Below are 18,071 nucleotides of genomic sequence, written 5' to 3' on the forward strand. Positions count from 1 at the left end.
CATTTGCCAGATTATTGTAGATGTGAAATAAATTATAGAAGTGAAACAGAAGTTTATGAACATGTGCAATGTAAAAAAATATACCCTAATTATTTATATTTTGTTTAATATATATATATATATATATATTACAAAATATATTTTACTCTAAAACTGAAAGAAAATTAAAGCCAAAAATCTGTACATGTTTTTGGTTTATCTCAACAAATGAGCTTTCAGTGTGATTTTATTTGGGTGCAGTACCAAACTTTTTCACTAGATGGACAGCCAAGCTTCCTTACTGACCATTTAAGGGCGCCTCCATTTTCATATGTTTTGAGAGATCTGAAACATGTATTTCCATAATTTTCATGCGATTTATGAAGTAGACATCCGATTCAGAAGTACTATGGGTGGTTTGGCTGTATTTTGTTTAAATTTAACCTCTAATAAACACATAAAAAGAGCACATATTTGCATGAGAATCTATAACATAACCATTGATTTGGTTGAACTCTTGGTATGAAAACAAACTGAGGTCTCTACAAATCTATCATGATTTTTCATGTTTGTTGTCATTTAAAAATAAAGGCCTGAATTGCAAATTGATAAATTACTGCTCCTCGGTAATTTATTTTCAAAAACAGCCACACGGTGTGAAATCACTGGTGTTTCTGATGTCACAAACGACCTTGTAACCAATCAGATCAACTTGAGTGAGTGGAGGCGGGGCTCATCTGCATATTCATAACACCACGCACACTAAATGAGGCAAGGGTGTCGAGTTACACTCAAGATATTTTAAGACGGGAAGACAAGGAAAAAAAGCATTTTTGGTGATCAAAGATGAGTTTGAAGGGATAAACAGATTTAAAGAACCGTAATGGTGGATGCAGGGATTGTTTCATCTTGCAGACGCTCCAGGAGAGGAGCCTGCCACACTCATTTACTTGACCTTTCTCGATGGCCGATCGATGTTTGAACACCACAGGAATGCTGGGAGAACATTAACCGAACACAAGCCGTGAGTCAGCCTCGTCTTCGTCCGCCGGTCGAGCTAAGAATAAGCAATGCATTCCTGCAGATCAATGGCTTCTGCATTCGCAGAACGGGTGAGTGTGTCTCCATCCGTCAGCTGACGCCCACATCAGGCAGAAAGAGCGAGACGCTTCTCAAGTGTTTGAGTGCAAAAATAGTTCGATGTTAATGCTGTAATTGAATTGCACCTGAAACCTTTATTGATGCCAACTAAACGGCACATTTTCCCCATCGCAGGTTATTTTCTCCCTACATCCTCAATTTGAAATGCATATCCTATAATTACACTTAAAGGCCCAATTATGAAGTCGGTTGTGGGCCGAGCCCTGGGACGCGTCGGTTTCTGAAGGGAAGTTTGTAAGCGCTGGGTAATGGACTGCTGTACAGGCTAATCTCGCTAGACCTCGCCGAAATCAAGATTATTTATCTGCTGTGTGCATTTAGATGCTCTCGAGGGGGTCTTCAAGCATCAGGCTCTTCCTCTGATATTAAAAAGTCAAAATTGCGATATAAACATGCAATTTGTGAGATAAAAAGTCGCAATAATCTTTTAAAATGTTTTATTTGGTGGCGGAAACAAAAGAAAAAGCTGAAATTCTTCAAACTTTTGAAAAAACTTTTGCTGATAATTTCCTCGCCCCCGTGTCATCCAAGATGTCCATGTCTTTCTTTCTTCAGTCGAAAAGAAATTAAGGTAAAAACCAAAATCAAAAGATGAAAACATTCCAGGATTTTTCTCCATATAATGGACTTCAATGGGAACCAAACGGTTCAAGGTCCAAAAGACAGTTAATAACAGTTTCAGATGCAGCTTCAAATGTCTTTAAACGACACCAGACGATGAATAAGGGTCTTATCATGCGAAACGAGCGGTTATTTCTAAACTTATTCCAAAAATGTAACTTTTCTAAGGACAAATGCTAGCCTTGCTCTATTCTGTGAGGCGCGTTTGCAACGTCACGTAATACGTAATTACGTTCAAAAGGTCACGGGCGACGTAGCCGGAAGTACAGAATCAAAATCGTCCGACATCGTTGTTTTACCTTTTAATTCCTTTTTTTGTAAACGGTGTTTGAGTTAGTTTGCACGTTCAACCTATGCGTTCAACTTGTAAACACTGACTCTGTACTTCCGGCTACGTCGCCCGTGACCTTTTGAACGTAATTACGTATTACGTGACGTTACAAACGCGCCTCACAGAATAGAGCAAGGCTAGCATTTGTCCTTAGAAAAGTTACATTTTTGGAATAAGTTTTGAAATAACCGATCGTTTCGCATGATAAGACCCTTATTCATCGTCTGATATCGTTTAAAGACATTTGAAGCAGCACTGAAACTGTCTTTTGGACCTTGGACCGTTTGGTCCCCATTGAAGTCCATTATATGGAGAAAATCCTGGAATGTTTTCATCAAAAACCTTAATTTCTTTTCGACTGAGGAAAGAAAGACATGGACATCTTGGATGACACGGGGGTGCGTAAATTATCAGCAAAAGTTTTTTCAAAAGTGAACTAATCCTTTAATTTATTCCTGAAGAAGCTCCAAAAATGGAGATTGAAGCACCGTATTATCCCTGTATAGAGTTAGGAAACGATGTGTTTTCTCTCCTTCAGGTGGTGATTGTTGTTTGGTTCTGCTCTCGGTGGACGAGCTGTCAGCACGGCCGATATTCACGAGCCGATTGGTTCGCTCTGGCCCTCCGCTGCAGTATTTGTGTCCGTTTTACTCTCTCTCTCCGTTAGTGTAATGTTTGTTGTGTTTGTGCGGCCACTGGGATTTTACTCTTTATTTTTGGAGCACATTCATCCGTCAGACACACTTTACTCAGTTCTGAATCACTGACATATGATGCATGTGGGAGCTCGAGTTGTTTCCTGTCTTTGTTGGTTTGTATTAAGGTTCACATGTCTTTTTATACCGTCGTAGGCGTTCGCTTCTCTATATTTAGGCGTTTCTTTCTGTCTTCGAATCCTCTGAGAGACATTTTCAACTTGAATCCAACAGTAGTTTGGCTTCCTGAAGAGTGTCTGTGATGCTTTCCAAATATTGCTATGCTGACGACGAGCAGTGGTGTGAGAGTGGGAGGAGTCTGTGTGTTTGACGGACCAATGGCTGACGGGGGGCGGAGTCAACGAGGTGGGAGGACAGTTTGGCAAACCTGTGCGAAAACAGGCAGTGGTGTGAGTGGGAGGAGTCTGTGTGTTTGACGGACCAATGGCTGACAGGGGGTGGAGTCAACGAGGTGGGAGGGGAGTTTGGCAAACCTGTGCGTAAATGGGCAGTGGTGTGAGTGGGAGGAGTCTGTGTTTGACGGAACAATGGCTGACAGGGGGCGGAGTCAACGAGGTGGGAGGACAGTTTGGCAAACCTGTGCGTAAACGGGCAGTGGTGTGAGTGGGGGGAGTCTGTGTGTTTGACGGACCAATGGCTGACAGGGGGCGGAGTCAACGAGGTGGGAGGACAGTTTGGCAAACCTGTGCGTAAACGGGCAGTGGTGTGAGTGGGGGGAGTCTGTGTGTTTGACGGACCAATGGCTGACAGGGGGCGGAGTCAACGAGGTGGGAGGACAGTTTGGCAAACCTGTGCGTAAACGGGCAGTGGTGTGAGTGGGGGGAGTCTGTGTGTTTGACGGACCAATGGCTGACGGGGGTGGAGTCAACGAGGTGGGAGGGGTTTGGCAAATCCGTGCGAAAACAGGCAGTGGAGTGAGTGGGAGGAGTCTGTGTGTTTGACGGACCAATGGCTGACAGGGGGCGGAGTCAACGAGGTGGGAGGGGAGTTTGGCAAACCCGTGTGAAAACAGTCATTATAGTTTGTTTGTTTTTGTTCACAATCTTAATTTCAGTCTTAAGGTTTGTATGAGGTGTTTTTTATTATTGCTCAGCTGTCTTATAGGAAACTGATACCGTTGCTATTTTCAGATCCCGCGGTATACCATATTACCGTAATACCGCCCAAGCCTAATGTAAAGATTATGTTCTTTGGTGTTAAATTGAATAATGAATTCACATGAAACTAATGGGGTGTGTAATGAATGTGAAAAGAAAACAAGCACTCACTCTCTCCTGGCTGTATATTATGGGCTCTGGATGAGTGTTAATGTTCTGCTGTGGTGAATATGGGTTCGTTGTTCTCTGTGTCGTCAGGTCGGTCGGCGCAGGACTCCACTCTCCTGCCAAGACCAACTCCATGGAAAAAAAACTGCACATCAAAAGCAAAGAACTGCAAGACACTCAAGACAAATGTCACAAGGTAAGAGCGCAGAGACACGTCAGGTCAAGCCACCTTTACCTAAATAACACAGCGATAACATGGAAATAATACAACAAAGTTCGTTTCTAGAAGAAAAATGTGTCTTCGGTCACCTTAAAGGTGTAGTTCACCTCAAAATGAAAATTTCCTGATGATTTACTCACCCCAATGCCATCCATTTCCAAAACCTTTTCACAATATTCTAATTTTGGTTTTCATATCTGTAAGCCATAATCATCAAAATTATAACAAATAAAGGCTTGAAATATCTCACTTTGCATGCAGTGTTGGGAAAGTTCCTCTAGAAAAGTAATTAATTACTTTTAATTACTAATTACTTTCAAAATCTTATATCAATCTCAACCAGCTGAATAATACAAGGATAGACATGAATCTGTTTTAATTCTTTCAAATAAATACTAAAATTGCATGAATTATCCTTAAACTGACCAAGGTGGAGAAGGTTACATTATAAAAACACACTTTTTAACATCAGACAATACATTTTGATGTTAAACACACTATTGTTATGTCTGATCTCATGACATTTCACACTTTTTTCATACATATTTTACGAATTCATATGACAATTTAGACACCTCATAAAATGCAAACGAATCGCTGTGAGATCGGATTGATCTATACACAGTATTTACCTCAATTACATCAGAAGTAACTGTAATTAAATTACAGATAAATGAAGAGTAATCCCTTACTTTACATTTTCAAGAGAAAAGTAATTAAATTACAGTGACTAATTACTTAGTAATTAGTTACACTCAACACTGCATGTAATGAGTCTATATAATATATTAGTTTCACCTTTTAAGTTGAATTACTGAAATAAATGAATAAACTTTTGCACCATATTCTCATTTTTCCAGCTTCACGGTTTCACCTGTATATATTTACTTGTTGATACTGATTTTATTTAATCGGTGTATAGTGTCTTATTATTCCAGTTGAATTTGATTTAAATGCACGAATTTGACATGATGCATGTATCTAATGAGGTTAAAAAAGGGCCTTATATACGTACAAATGCACCTGGAAATCAATTCCTTAAAAATTAAATTAGTTCAATTGAAATGTTTACGAGTTCTGTTTATAAAAAGTAAAAGAGTCATCGGTCCACGGTACAAAAACACACTTAGGAAAATATTGTCTAATTGTCCTTATCGACAAAATATTTAGATGCTGATTTATTTTGTCAGTATCACACACACCTATTCTGAATGAACACTGCGCTAATAACTGGGATGTTCGAGGTTAAATCCAAGCTGAAGTCCAGCCGCGCCGCAGAAATCATGTGTACAGTCAAACACGTCCACTGGAGAACGAAACCGTTTGTAAAGTGTCGCCACTTTGTGTTAGCACAGGTTGTGTTTGCGTTGCCTGAGCGCTGCTGTAAAATGCATTTAGACCTGGTGCTTGTGTTTGTGGCCGCTCAGATGGAGCAGGAGATCTCGCGGTTTCAGCGTAAGATGACTGACCTGGAGTCAGTCCTCCAGCAGAAGGATGTGGAGCTCAAAGCCTCCGAGACCCAGAGGAGCATCCTGGAACAGGACCTCGCCACCTACATCACCGAATGCAGCGTGAGTGGATCAGCAGACAGATAGCTGTGCTTTTATGTCAACCGTGGGATATTGCATTAAAAAATGTTAAAAAAAACGATTAAAATGTGCATAAAGATACCATGCTTTATCTAATAAATAGCATGCATTATCTAATAGCATTTTTATTTGATAAAAAAAAAGCACATAAACTACGATAGAAACACATTTACTGAATAAATTCCTGGATGCACATGTGACTTAATAGATCATGTGATTGATTGGATTCCTGGACTAACCAGCGGACCAATCGCATCACACGCCACACTGTAACACGATGTTTAATGAAGTACCTTTTAGAGTAAAACACAATCCTACATACAATACATCATATCAGTATTTTTTTTTTTTTTTTTTTTTTTTTAATTCTAATAAAGAAAAAACAGAAAAATCCCAGAATGCACTGCACAACTAAAATGGCGTCCCCCATTGTCCAAAATATGCATAGAATATTATGGATTTTTTTTTTAAACTTAAATCTTTCGACTACATATTTCAGTATTAGACATAATTAACATATTCAGCCATTTAGGTCAGTTGCATATAAATCTGAATTGGTCTAATTTGAGAAGTATTAAAGCTGGTGATCTGCTGGTTGGTCAGAAATAGAGCCCGACCAATAAAGGATTTTGAAGGCCGATACCGATACAAATATTTTTGGGTTTTAAAATCCGATATTCCGATATATCGGCAGATATATATTTTTTTTATTAAATATTGTTGGATTTCACACACGTGTAAAAGAAAAGCTAACTTTTCTGCACAAGATACGTTTGATACTTTTTCTCTATGTCTAAATGTTCACTCCTCGCAAGTCTAACTTACATTTTACAATGCAGGGACTGTAACTAGAGATATGCGAGTTATAAATACAGTAATCATTACTTTATTTAGGCAGAAAAAGTTCATTGTGGTTTCCAAGCTCATTGATGTTAACGTTAGCGGTCTTCCACTGATGATAGTGGCATTAGCTAGCTTTGTGGTTAGCTAGTCTATGATGAGCCATAATTTAGCCGATATATCGGTCTGGCTCTAGTCAGAAAGGCCCACAGTGTGTGTGTGTACCGGGAGTGTCTGACAGGGCAGGACTTTATCAGTACACACACACACACTCTTTGATGGACGTATCTGTTGTTTTGTTGTATCTAGAACAGCTTGATGTCATATCTGCGCTCTCGATGTCCCGCCTTTAATGCAAATACTCACTGATAAAGCCACTCTTGGCACGCCGGTCATCTTGTGTTCTGACCTTGCGTTCCAGCATCTCAACATAACGTGTGTGTGTGTGTGTGTGTGTGTGTGTGTAGAGCCTGAAGCGCAGTCTGGAACAGGCTCGAGTCGAAGTGTCACAGGAAGATGATAAAGCTCTCCAGCTCCTCCATGACATCAGAGAACAGAGCAACAAACTCCAGGAGATCAAGGAGCAGGTGAACACACTCACTTCTCTCTCTCTCTCTCTCTCTCTCTCTCTATATATATATATATATATATATATATATATATATGAAGTTTACAGTCATAAGGCAAACATGCTGTCTGAGTTCTGCTGGTTCTGTGTGTGTGTACATGAACAATGAGCTCAAGGCATTATGGGGAATAATTTTTCACTCATTGAACTAGAGACAAGAATTAGTGGATAATCCTGCGCTGGAGAACTTGTCTTGCGCTGGTGTAAACCCTGAGCATGCTGGGACCTCAAAAAGGCTTAGTCACAAAGTGGCGGGAGTTTGATATATTTATGTGTGGAATTTCTCCAGATTAGTTTGAAATCTTTTCAGCTTGTCTGTATATGTGTATATATCCACACACACACACACACACTACCGTAAAGCTTCTGTTAGTGTTTATTAGCATGCTAGACACTTTGTTCTCGTTACGTTGAAGTCATTAAGTGTCACCCTGCTTGACGTCTCAGGAAATCTCATCCAGATCACAATCAATATCACTCACTCACACACACACAATCTCACTCACTCGCTCTATCTCACACACACACACTAGAACTGCGCGATGAATCGTGATCATGATCTTGATTCAAACACCCTTATTCCCAAATGAGTATCATCATTTCTGTCTTACACTCATTCAGATTATCATAGAAGTGCTGGATAAAAGTTTATAGTTAAGATATCAACACTGATGTCTACAGTAACGCTATAAATAAACATGACGCTATAAATAAAGATTGAATCATTACATCGTTACACCAGTAGGTGGAGACAAGAGAACATGAATGAGTGAGTCACTGAATGAGTGAGTCACTGAATCATTCACTCACAAGTAGGGATGCACCGAAATGAAAATTCTTGGCCGAAACCGAAAACCGAAAAAGAGGAAACCAAGGCCGAAAACCGAAACACCGAAAGAAATTATGCCAATTATTAGAATAATTGCATTTATGGCTATGACTGTGTACAAACTTTACTAAAATCAAGGCATTGCAATTGCATAAATTAATATAACATTTTCAAAGAATAAATCAATTACAAATTATGCAAATATTTATTTAGCACAATGCACAGTATAAAATAAAATTCAAACTAAAATGTTTAACTTGACCCCACTCATGTGTGCACTAAATAATAATCTACTGGCCTGCAGAAAGGTTTTAAAATGAAATGTTCTCTCAAAAACAAAGCCGAGCACAAACTTCTTCTCATCACACCAGCACCCAGTTTGCACGTCTAAATTAGTTACATTTTAAAAATTTAGCATACAATAGCATAAAAAGCCTTTTTAAATGAACAATGGTCCATGTTTAATATAAATGTACATGAAACTTAATGAAACATGTTTAGTGAATGTAGAAAATATTTAATTAATTTAGTTCTATACATACATGTTCCCAAATATACATATTTTTTTGTAATGTCACAAGTAATAATCTCAGGGTTTACTGAGTTTTACATGATTATTTTTGTATTGGTGGTGGAATACTAAAAAAATAAACATTGTCATGTATTTATCTGTCTTCTTCTCACCGATTCCTGATGGTTAGAGAGGACAGTTAATTGAGTCGTCCCCTGTCGTTTCAAGGAGTAGTATAACGGGGAGCGCGTCAAGTATAAACGCCTCGACCGTTTGGAGCAGTGCACGCGCTGTTTGTGGAGACTCGCGCTGCCTTGTTTCGCCTGCCTCCGCAGCGCGAGTCTTAATTATAATTTTTAATTGTTTCATCCACCTATATCTGCTCTAAACAATGCGTGCCGCCATGACGACGACTCCGGTTGTGAGCGGGTCAAGAGCGGTGCGCGCGCTGTCTGTGGAGACTCGCGCTGCCTTGTTTATACTTTCGCCTGCCTCCGCAGCGCGAGTCTCCACAGACAGCGCGCGCACCGCCCTTGACCCGCTCACATCCGGACTTGTCGTCATGGCGGCACGCATTGTTTAGAGCAGATATAGGTGGATAAACAAGGTTTCCGTCTCATCGCGGGTTCAGATACACTGAAATACGTCCACACCACAGACATGTTGCTTCAGACAAGCACGTGCAGGTCGCGGTTTCTGTTTGCGTCATCACAACATTTCGGCCGTATTGTTTCGGTGATAAAAGTCTTTCGGCCGAAAACCGAAAATGCACTTTTGGGCCATTTTCGGCCGAAAATTTTCGGCGGCCGAATATTCGGTGCATCCCTACTCACAAGATGTTCAAAAACACTGATTCATCCTGAGTCACTGAATCGTTCACTCACGAGATTTGTTCAAAATGCTGAATCATCCAGTAATGAAATGAGTCACTGAATCATTCGCTCACGAGATTTGTTCAAAAATGCTGAATCATCCAGTAATGAAGTGAGTCACTGAATCATTTACTCTAGAGATTTGTTCAAAAATGCTGAATCATCCAGTAATGAAGTGAGTCACTGAATCATTCACTTAAAAGATTTGTTCAAAAACCCTGATTCATCCAGTAATGAAGTGAGTCACTGAATCATTTACTCAATAGATTTGTTCAAAAACACTGATTCATCCAGTACGGCAGTACTGGGGCGGCAGTGGCTCAGTGGTTCATGTGGGTTGTCTACGGACCGAAAGGTTGGTGGTTCAATCCTCGGTTCCAGCTGACCAAGTGTCGAGGTGTCCAAGACACCTAACCCACATAATCCCAGCTGCTCCCGAATGCTCCCGACGAGCTCCCGACGAGCTGGCTGGCGCCTTGCATGGCTGACACCGCCGTCGGTGTATGAATGAGTGTATGAATGGGTGAATGTGAGGCAAGCGCTTTGGTGGCCATTAGGTCTATGAAGGCGCTATATAAATGCAGTCCATTTACCATTTACCAGTAACGAAGTGAGTCACTGAATCATTCACTCGAGAGATTTGTTCAAAAATGCTGAATCATCCAGTAATGAAGTGAGTCACTGAATCATTCACTCGAGAGATTTGTTCAAAAACACTGATTCATCCAGTAACTAAGTGAGTCACTGAATCATTCACTCAAGAGATTTGTTCAAAAATGCTGAATCATCCAGTAATGAAGTGAGTCACTGAATCATTCACTCGAGAGATTTGTTAAAAAATGCTGAATCATCCAGTAATGAAGCGAGTCACTGAATCATTCACTCGAGAGATTTGTTCAAAAATGCTGAATCATCCAATAATGAAGTGAATCACTCAACCCGAGTGAAAAATTAGTAATTTTACAAATATTTTCACACTATTAATCTCACACACACTCAATCATTCACACTAGCACTCAATCACACATTCTCACGCACACTCACTCAAATACACACTCGCACACACAGAAACTTACTCGCACTCAAATACACACTAGCACGCGCACACAGACACAAACTTACACTCACTCTCTCTCTCTCACACACACACACACAGAGTGTGAATGACAAGATCACAATTGTGACGACAACCTGGGAACTCGATGGCGTGTGAATGACCAAGTGTACCACGTCAGATCCCTCTGGAGTTTGTGCCGGTGTTTTCGTCCTGCACTGAAACGTGTGTGTGTGTGTGTGACACAAACATGACCTGTTTGTGCGTAAAGGTGCTGAACATGCATGAACTTCATATTTGAGCTGATGTTTCTCGGGGTGTGTGTGTGTAGGAGTATCACGCTCAGCTGGAGGAGATGCAGGTGACCGTCAGACAGCTGGAGGAGGATCTCTCTGCCGCCCGCCGACGGAGCGACCTGTACGAGACCGAGCTGAGAGAGTCCCGACAGACCAGCGAAGAGCTCAAGAGGAAAGCAGCCGAGTACCAGCAGAGGATACAGAAGGTGTGTGTGTGTGTGTGTGTGTGTGCACTGAAGTACTTGGTCACTGTATAGCTGTCTAGATATAGGAAGAACCATTATTGGTCCACACACTCACACACACACATGCTCACAAACAAGCAAGCACACATTCACACACTCTGGAAATCTGAAAAACTATTTGAAAGCAGAGGCTGTTTGTGATCAGAAGTAGTGCAGCTCAAAGCTGTGTGTGATCATTGGATGGAGGAGCTGCACACAGTGTGTGTTAGCCGCGAACAGTCCTGGCCACGGCTCCGGCTCCGCAGGGTGTGTGTGGCCCTGGTTTAAACATTACTGATTGTCCCTGTAATCCCGGTTCATGTGTACGTTAATGATGGAGAATATGCATGATTAGATATAATGCTGAACTTATGCAATCTACTCTGATCCTGTGTGTGTGTGTGTGTGTTCAGGCGAAGGAACAGGGCAAAGCGGAGGTGGAGGAGCTGCTCTCTAAACTCGAGAAGGTACAAACACACCACGACTGAAATCCATCAGAAATCTGTTGGTGTCCCTCGACGTGAATGACTGAAAGCAATAATTCATCCGTCATCAGATTAGACTCAGATAAGTGTGTGTCAATCGTCCTCAATGATGCTCACTTTGCTCTTCATACTCAAATCTCTCTCCGGTCAAGTAGTTTAGTTTTGAGAGGACACACTTCTGCATGAATAAATGTTTTTATATTATGTGATGATAAGCTGATCTATTAATATCAGACATTCAAGCACTGCTGATACTCGGTCATCGCCAGAGCTGTGTATAGATGCAGGGGAGTTTACCAATAACATGGCACTTTTTTACGGTTTATTATTAATTTATATTTTATGTTTTGTTATATTTCAATTTCCATCTTGGGCCAAATACAGGGAAAGCTCTTTTTTTTCTTGTTTAATTTAATGTTTTATTTTTATTATTTTATTTTCAATTATTATATTTATTTTTTATTTATTGTTTAAGTAATTTTTTTTTTTTCCCAGAGAAATCTCATTCTATTTCTTGTTTGGATTGGATTGATTTTTATTTAAAAGGGACCATGTGCAATTAATAACATAAATGTAAACATTTGATGCATTACACCAGAGTTAGCCTTAGGCTAATTTACATCTGCAGTCCCCCGACACAAATAAATACAGATACATACAACACAGATTAAAATATCAACATTATTCAAGAATAATTTGATGTTTAATTTGATGTTTTATTTTATTATATTATTTAAATTGTTTTTAATTGGATTAATTATTTATTGATTATGTATTTATTTATTTTGTTATAAAATGGGCCATGTTTTATTGTGTTTTGTTTTATTTTAAATGATTATATTTTTTGCTTAATTGAATGTTTTATTTGTCATCTTGTGCCATACACGGAGAAAGCCTCGACAGGTGTCCTCCTGTCCATCTCGTTTTCTTTTATTTATTTAATATATTTAATTTATTTAATATATATTTATGTATTTAATTTTTTGTTTTGTTTGTGCATTATGATGGGCCATTGTTCTCTAGGCTACTTTGAATCCTGTCAAATGAAGAGAGTTTTCCAGGTTTGCAGGAACGCTAATGCCCTCATATTACTTGTGTTCAATATCATCCTGATGCCAATAATAAATAAGGACATTAACACATGATATAGTGAGCGATAAATCACACATGAGTAGTTTTAGACGCACTTCACTGAGATCATCTCTATGGTTTCCTCATCGTCCTGGTGCTAAACGCCTCTTTGAATCAGTGTTACGTCTGTGTCTATAACTCTAATTACACACTCGTCAGCTGTGATCGCCACAGTGTGTGTGTGTGTGTGTGTGTGTGTGACACGACCGACTTCATGAGGACTCTGTGTTTCAGACAAACACCGAACAGCAGCTGAAGATCCAGGAGCTGCAGGACAAACTCTCAAAGGTACCGTGTGTCCTGAAAATCTGAAATAATATTAGAACTTAAAATATCTGTTTTCTATGTGAATATACAGTAAAGTGTCATTTACTCCTGTCAATATAGCTGAATTTATCATCATTACTCCAGTCTTCAGTGTCACATGATCCTAGTATGATGATCTGATGATCAAGAAACATTTATGATTATTATCAGTGTTGAAAACAGGTCATATTTTTGTAGAAATCGTCATACATTTTATTTCTCAGGATTCTTTGATGAATAGAAAGTGCAAAAATACACCATTTATTTGAAATAAAATAATTTTGTAACATTATAAATCTCTTCACTGTCACATTTGATCAGTTTAATGTGTCCTTGATGAATACAAGTATTAATTTCTTTAAAAAAAAATGTATTAAGTACAGCAAATGGTACCATGATCTTTTTTTTACTTCAATGGATATTAGAATTAAAGTGAGTTGGAGGTTAAATGTGCTTTATTTCATGGAAATAATGTCACAAAGCAAAAAAAAAAAAATCATTTATTTATTTATTTTGAATGTTCTAGTGTCAGAAAAGGCTAGTCTGTTACATTATACGGTATATTAATATTATCAACAGTCTGTATGTTACTGTAATTTTGTTGCACACAAACACAAGCACGTTTGCATGGGCATCTGACCCCTAGAGGATCTGAAGGTCATAGATTGAAAACTGTTACATTTATAATATTCAATATTTTATATGATTAATTAATTTGTTTGCGGTCTTATATTTGCTCTGTCAGCATCTTTCATACTTTTAATCTTATTATCTAATTTAAAGTTTAATTAAGTCACATGGGTCCATTTTTAGTTTTTTTAAATTGAGATTTACACATCATCTGAATAAAGACTCTTTCCGCTGATGTATGGTTTGTTGGGATAGGACAGTAATAGAAAATTAAACAAAAAATATTTTTTATATACATTTACGGATGGAAATGACCTAAATATCTTCATGGAACACAATCTTTAATTAATATCCTGATGATTTTTGGCATTAAATAAAAATCGATAATTTTGACCCATACAGTGCATTTTTGGCTAACCCGTGCGACATGTGACTGGTTTTGTGATCCAGGGTCGCATATTTAATGTGTGACCTCTGACCCCGCAGGCGGTGAAGGCGAGCACTGAAGCCACGGAGCTGCTGCAAAACATCCGTCAGGCCAAAGAGCGTCTGGAGCGAGATCTGGAGCGTCTGCGCAGTAAATCTGACCCCAGCGACACACTGCGCAGACGCCTGCGGGAGACCGAGGTGCGACCCTCACTGCACACAGATAATCCGCTAGAAACCAGGTCACGCGAACACCTTGATTCGATGATTCGGTTCATTAGTTAACATGAACTAATAATGAACTGCACTTAGTTAATTTTAATGTCAACATTTACTAATACTTTATTAAAATATTGTACTAACAATGAATAGCTTTATTTTTATTAACTAACTTTTACAAAGATTAACAAATACAGTAACAAATGTATCGCTTTACATTTGTTAATTAATACATAGTAATTATTTATCAATAAGCAAGATGTTTATTGTGTTTATTATGTTAGTGTCTCTGCATTCATTTGATCAAAAAGAGTGAAATATTATTATGTAAATGTGAATATTCCTGTGAATTGATCATTACTCCAGTCTTCAGTGTCACATGATCCTTCAGAAATCACTCTAATATGAGGATCTGATGATCAAGAAACTATTATGATTATTTTTATCAGTGTTTAAAAGTTTGTTTTTTTTCCAGAATTTTTGTTAAAAAAACAACTTTTTAACATTATAAATCTTTACTGTCACCTGATCAATATAATGTATCCTTCATGAGTAAAAATTAGGGCTGTGCAAAAATTAATTAATGCATCCAAAATAAAAGTCTGTGTTTACATAATATATTTGTGTGTGCTGTATATATAAATACACACACATGCATGTATATATTTAAAAAAAATGTGTTATTCATATATAAAATATTTATATTTATATAATATAGATTATGTTTTTATAAATATATACAGAATTTAAGCGCAAATAATTCTTAAATATATACATGCATGCATAAATAATTATATACAGCACACACAAATATATTATGTAAACACAGACTTTTATTTTGGATGCGATTAATCGCAATTATCTTTTGCACAGCCCTAGTAAAAATATTACATTTTTCATTAATAAAAAATACTACCATGATGTATTTTGCTCTAATACACATTTGAATTACAGTAATGATGATATTTTGGGGGTTAAATATCCTTAATTTTCTTGAAGATTCAGTAACAGTTTCTTTATCCGAAATATGATTTCGACCGTTTTCATGTGATTTCCTGAATCTATAATAAGTGTTCAAATCTTTACTTTGGTGCTGTCAGGAGGGCAGAAAGACTTTGGAAAACCAGGTGAAGCGTCTGGAGATGGTGGAGCGTCGAGAGAATAAACTGAAGGACGACATCCAGACCAAATCCCAGCAGATCCAACAGATGGCCGAGAAGATACTGGTGAGAGAGACGGATCAGACTAGCAGAGATTAGAGCACTTACACGCCTCCTTAACCTGCTGACCTCACACACACACACACACAGGCCTCTAGTCACGTTTGTCTTTGCACCGTCATCCTTGTGCATCCGAGTTTCCTGCAGATTAGCATATAACAACAGAACACACACTCACACTAACAAGATGTCCCATCTGCTGCCACACACACACCCCTCTCCACCTCTCGATGAGGATCACACACACCTTCAGGCCGGCCCGTCCAGCACACAGCTTCTCAAAGCAAGTCCATTTCTTCACTTACTTCTCCTGCTGATGGGATTTTAGTGTGTGTGTGTTACCTGACGCTGGGCTGTGTGTGTGTGTGTGTGTGTTTAGGAGCTGGAGGAAAACTTGCGGGACACGCAGGCGACGGCGCAGAGGATGGAAGCTCATCTGGTGCAGAAAGAGCGGCTCTACGAGGACAAAATCAAGGTAGAGTTTGACCTGAGCTGAATAAACACACACGTGTCGTCTGTAGAGCTGCTTACGGCTGGAGTGAGCTCGCTTCCTATTTCAGGAGCTTGAATCTGACTTTTTGACTCTTGAACTCAGCCATATTTATGAAGAGGTACTTGCTTTTATTATTTAAATACAATATATATGAAATTAGAGTTACATTTTTTTCGAAAAAACGTATACAATCTTTTAATGCTAAGTATGCCAACATGGTAATATAAAATATAATTTATTGAACGATAATAGCCATTATAACCCTTGTATTTAATATATATATATTATTAAATAAGTTAAATAACTTATAATCTGTAAAAAATCCTTATTTTTTGATAAATGCAATTTCTGAAAACCATAAAAGTAGTGTTTAAAAGTCCTAAATAGTCCTGGAGTTTAATTTGACAGGATGTGTATGAACCCTGAAATAACGGCACATCTTTTCAGAGCGGCTTTACAGCGAAATAATTGAAGTTTGCATCATTGATTCTGTGATTTTCTCGTTCATTATTGTGACGCTGCTTTGAAACAATATGTATTGTGTAATACGGTATAGAAATGAAGCTAATGCCAGTCAGAGTCACGTGTGCCAGTCAGTCTGTTAATGAAAGAGGAAGATGACGGATGCATCGCTACTTTGTTCTGCTGTCAGTGACTAGCGGTGGGCATATCACATCAAGATTTCTGTCTGAAAAATCACGATTCATCGTTTTATCCCCATATTTATGTCCCCTTGTGCATCCTTATGGACATTTTTGTCCTTTTCAGTTTTGTTTTTTTTGATCACTTTGCCTGTGTTAAAGCTAACTGCAAAAAACTTGGCACAGGTGTGTATTTTTATTGGAATTTTAATATTTCACCGTCATTTTTTTGCATCAGGTACAAAAAATACTCCCTCTCAGTGCCTTTTGGACAAAAACGTCCCCATTGAAACCCATTAAAACTGCCATTTTTTAATCCCCGGTTCAGTTAACTATACAATTATGCAATCTTTGTTAAGATGCTTTCATTCAGATGGCAATGCTTCAAAATTTTTATCAGATGGTGCCATTTTCTTTTTTAAGTTTGGCCTATAAAACAAATATCGCTTTATTCCTGTTTTCTGGTTCGGCATATTATAGAGCCAACTGGATAAATTATGCAACAATATTTGTGTGGGTGTGTTGGTATGGATGTCAGAGTGTGGTTAGTATATGTGCTATAAAAAAATATGTGTGTGTGTTTGTAATACTGAGAGAGAAAAACTGCAAATTCGAATCCAATCACTGTGAGCTCCAGTGGGGAAAATATGTTACTACGCCCAAACAAACTGTTACCAAAAGCTCATTTTTTGAGATATCATCCACAACCTATTTAGATTCATGCCTTGGATTTTATTGCAGTTTTGAGTTCAACCTGATTTATAAAATATATATTTTATAAATAATTTTCATAAACTTATACCTATATAACTTTTTTTGGATTTACTTATTATTATTATTTTACTTCAGCAATAATCTGCAAAGGGTCTTCTTTAAAATGATACCAAACTTAAGTCTGTGCTCCGAAGCGTCACATTTTTATGACAGTTTTTTGACATGGACATTTTTGTCCTCTTTTTACCTATGTGTAACTTTTTTTAATTGATGCACAAGGGTTAATTTCCTTATTTTAAAAGTGACTCTCTCCCCGCCATCAACATTAAAGGCATATAAATCTAAAGTGCCTAATTGTGTTACTGAGTGAAATGTTGACCCTGTGACCGACTCGATCTACTCCATCTGTGTGTGGATCATCGTTTTGGATCTGATCTGGGTGGAGTCTTTGACTAAAACACAATTTTCTCAGCTTTTGGCTCAAAAGATTGTTGTGTTTATGAAACTAAACCACATTCAAGTGTTGATAAAAAAAGAATGCAGGAAGCTAGAATAAAACAGGGTATCATTTTTCAACTCTGAACACACAAAACACAATTACAATTACTTTAAAAAAGCGCTTAGCTTTATGGGTTAACATTACATTAAACTGTCATGCGGAATCACTTTC

The 18,071-nt window shown here is 38.2% G+C and overlaps 1 protein-coding gene across 4 annotated transcripts in view; it reads left to right on the plus strand.

Moving 5' to 3' along the window:
• cita (citron rho-interacting serine/threonine kinase a) overlaps positions 1-18,071 on the plus strand; it is a 93,158-nt gene that overhangs the window by 31,063 nt on the left and 44,024 nt on the right. For all 4 annotated transcript variants that reach the window (XM_089130668.1, XM_089130670.1, XM_089130669.1 and 1 more), the window contains exons 11-19: positions 4,164-4,269; positions 5,721-5,864; positions 7,190-7,309; positions 10,948-11,118; positions 11,550-11,603; positions 12,987-13,040; positions 14,175-14,315; positions 15,434-15,559; positions 15,933-16,028. In XM_089130668.1, the coding sequence (XP_088986794.1) occupies positions 4,164-4,269; positions 5,721-5,864; positions 7,190-7,309; positions 10,948-11,118; positions 11,550-11,603; positions 12,987-13,040; positions 14,175-14,315; positions 15,434-15,559; positions 15,933-16,028 (1,012 nt within the window). The remainder of the gene's footprint in view (positions 1-4,163; positions 4,270-5,720; positions 5,865-7,189; positions 7,310-10,947; positions 11,119-11,549; positions 11,604-12,986; positions 13,041-14,174; positions 14,316-15,433; positions 15,560-15,932; positions 16,029-18,071) is intronic.

This window comes from Pimephales promelas, chromosome 4 (assembly GCF_988280905.1).
Source record: "Pimephales promelas chromosome 4, fPimPro1.hap1.1, whole genome shotgun sequence".
NCBI lineage: Eukaryota > Metazoa > Chordata > Actinopteri > Cypriniformes > Leuciscidae > Pimephales > Pimephales promelas.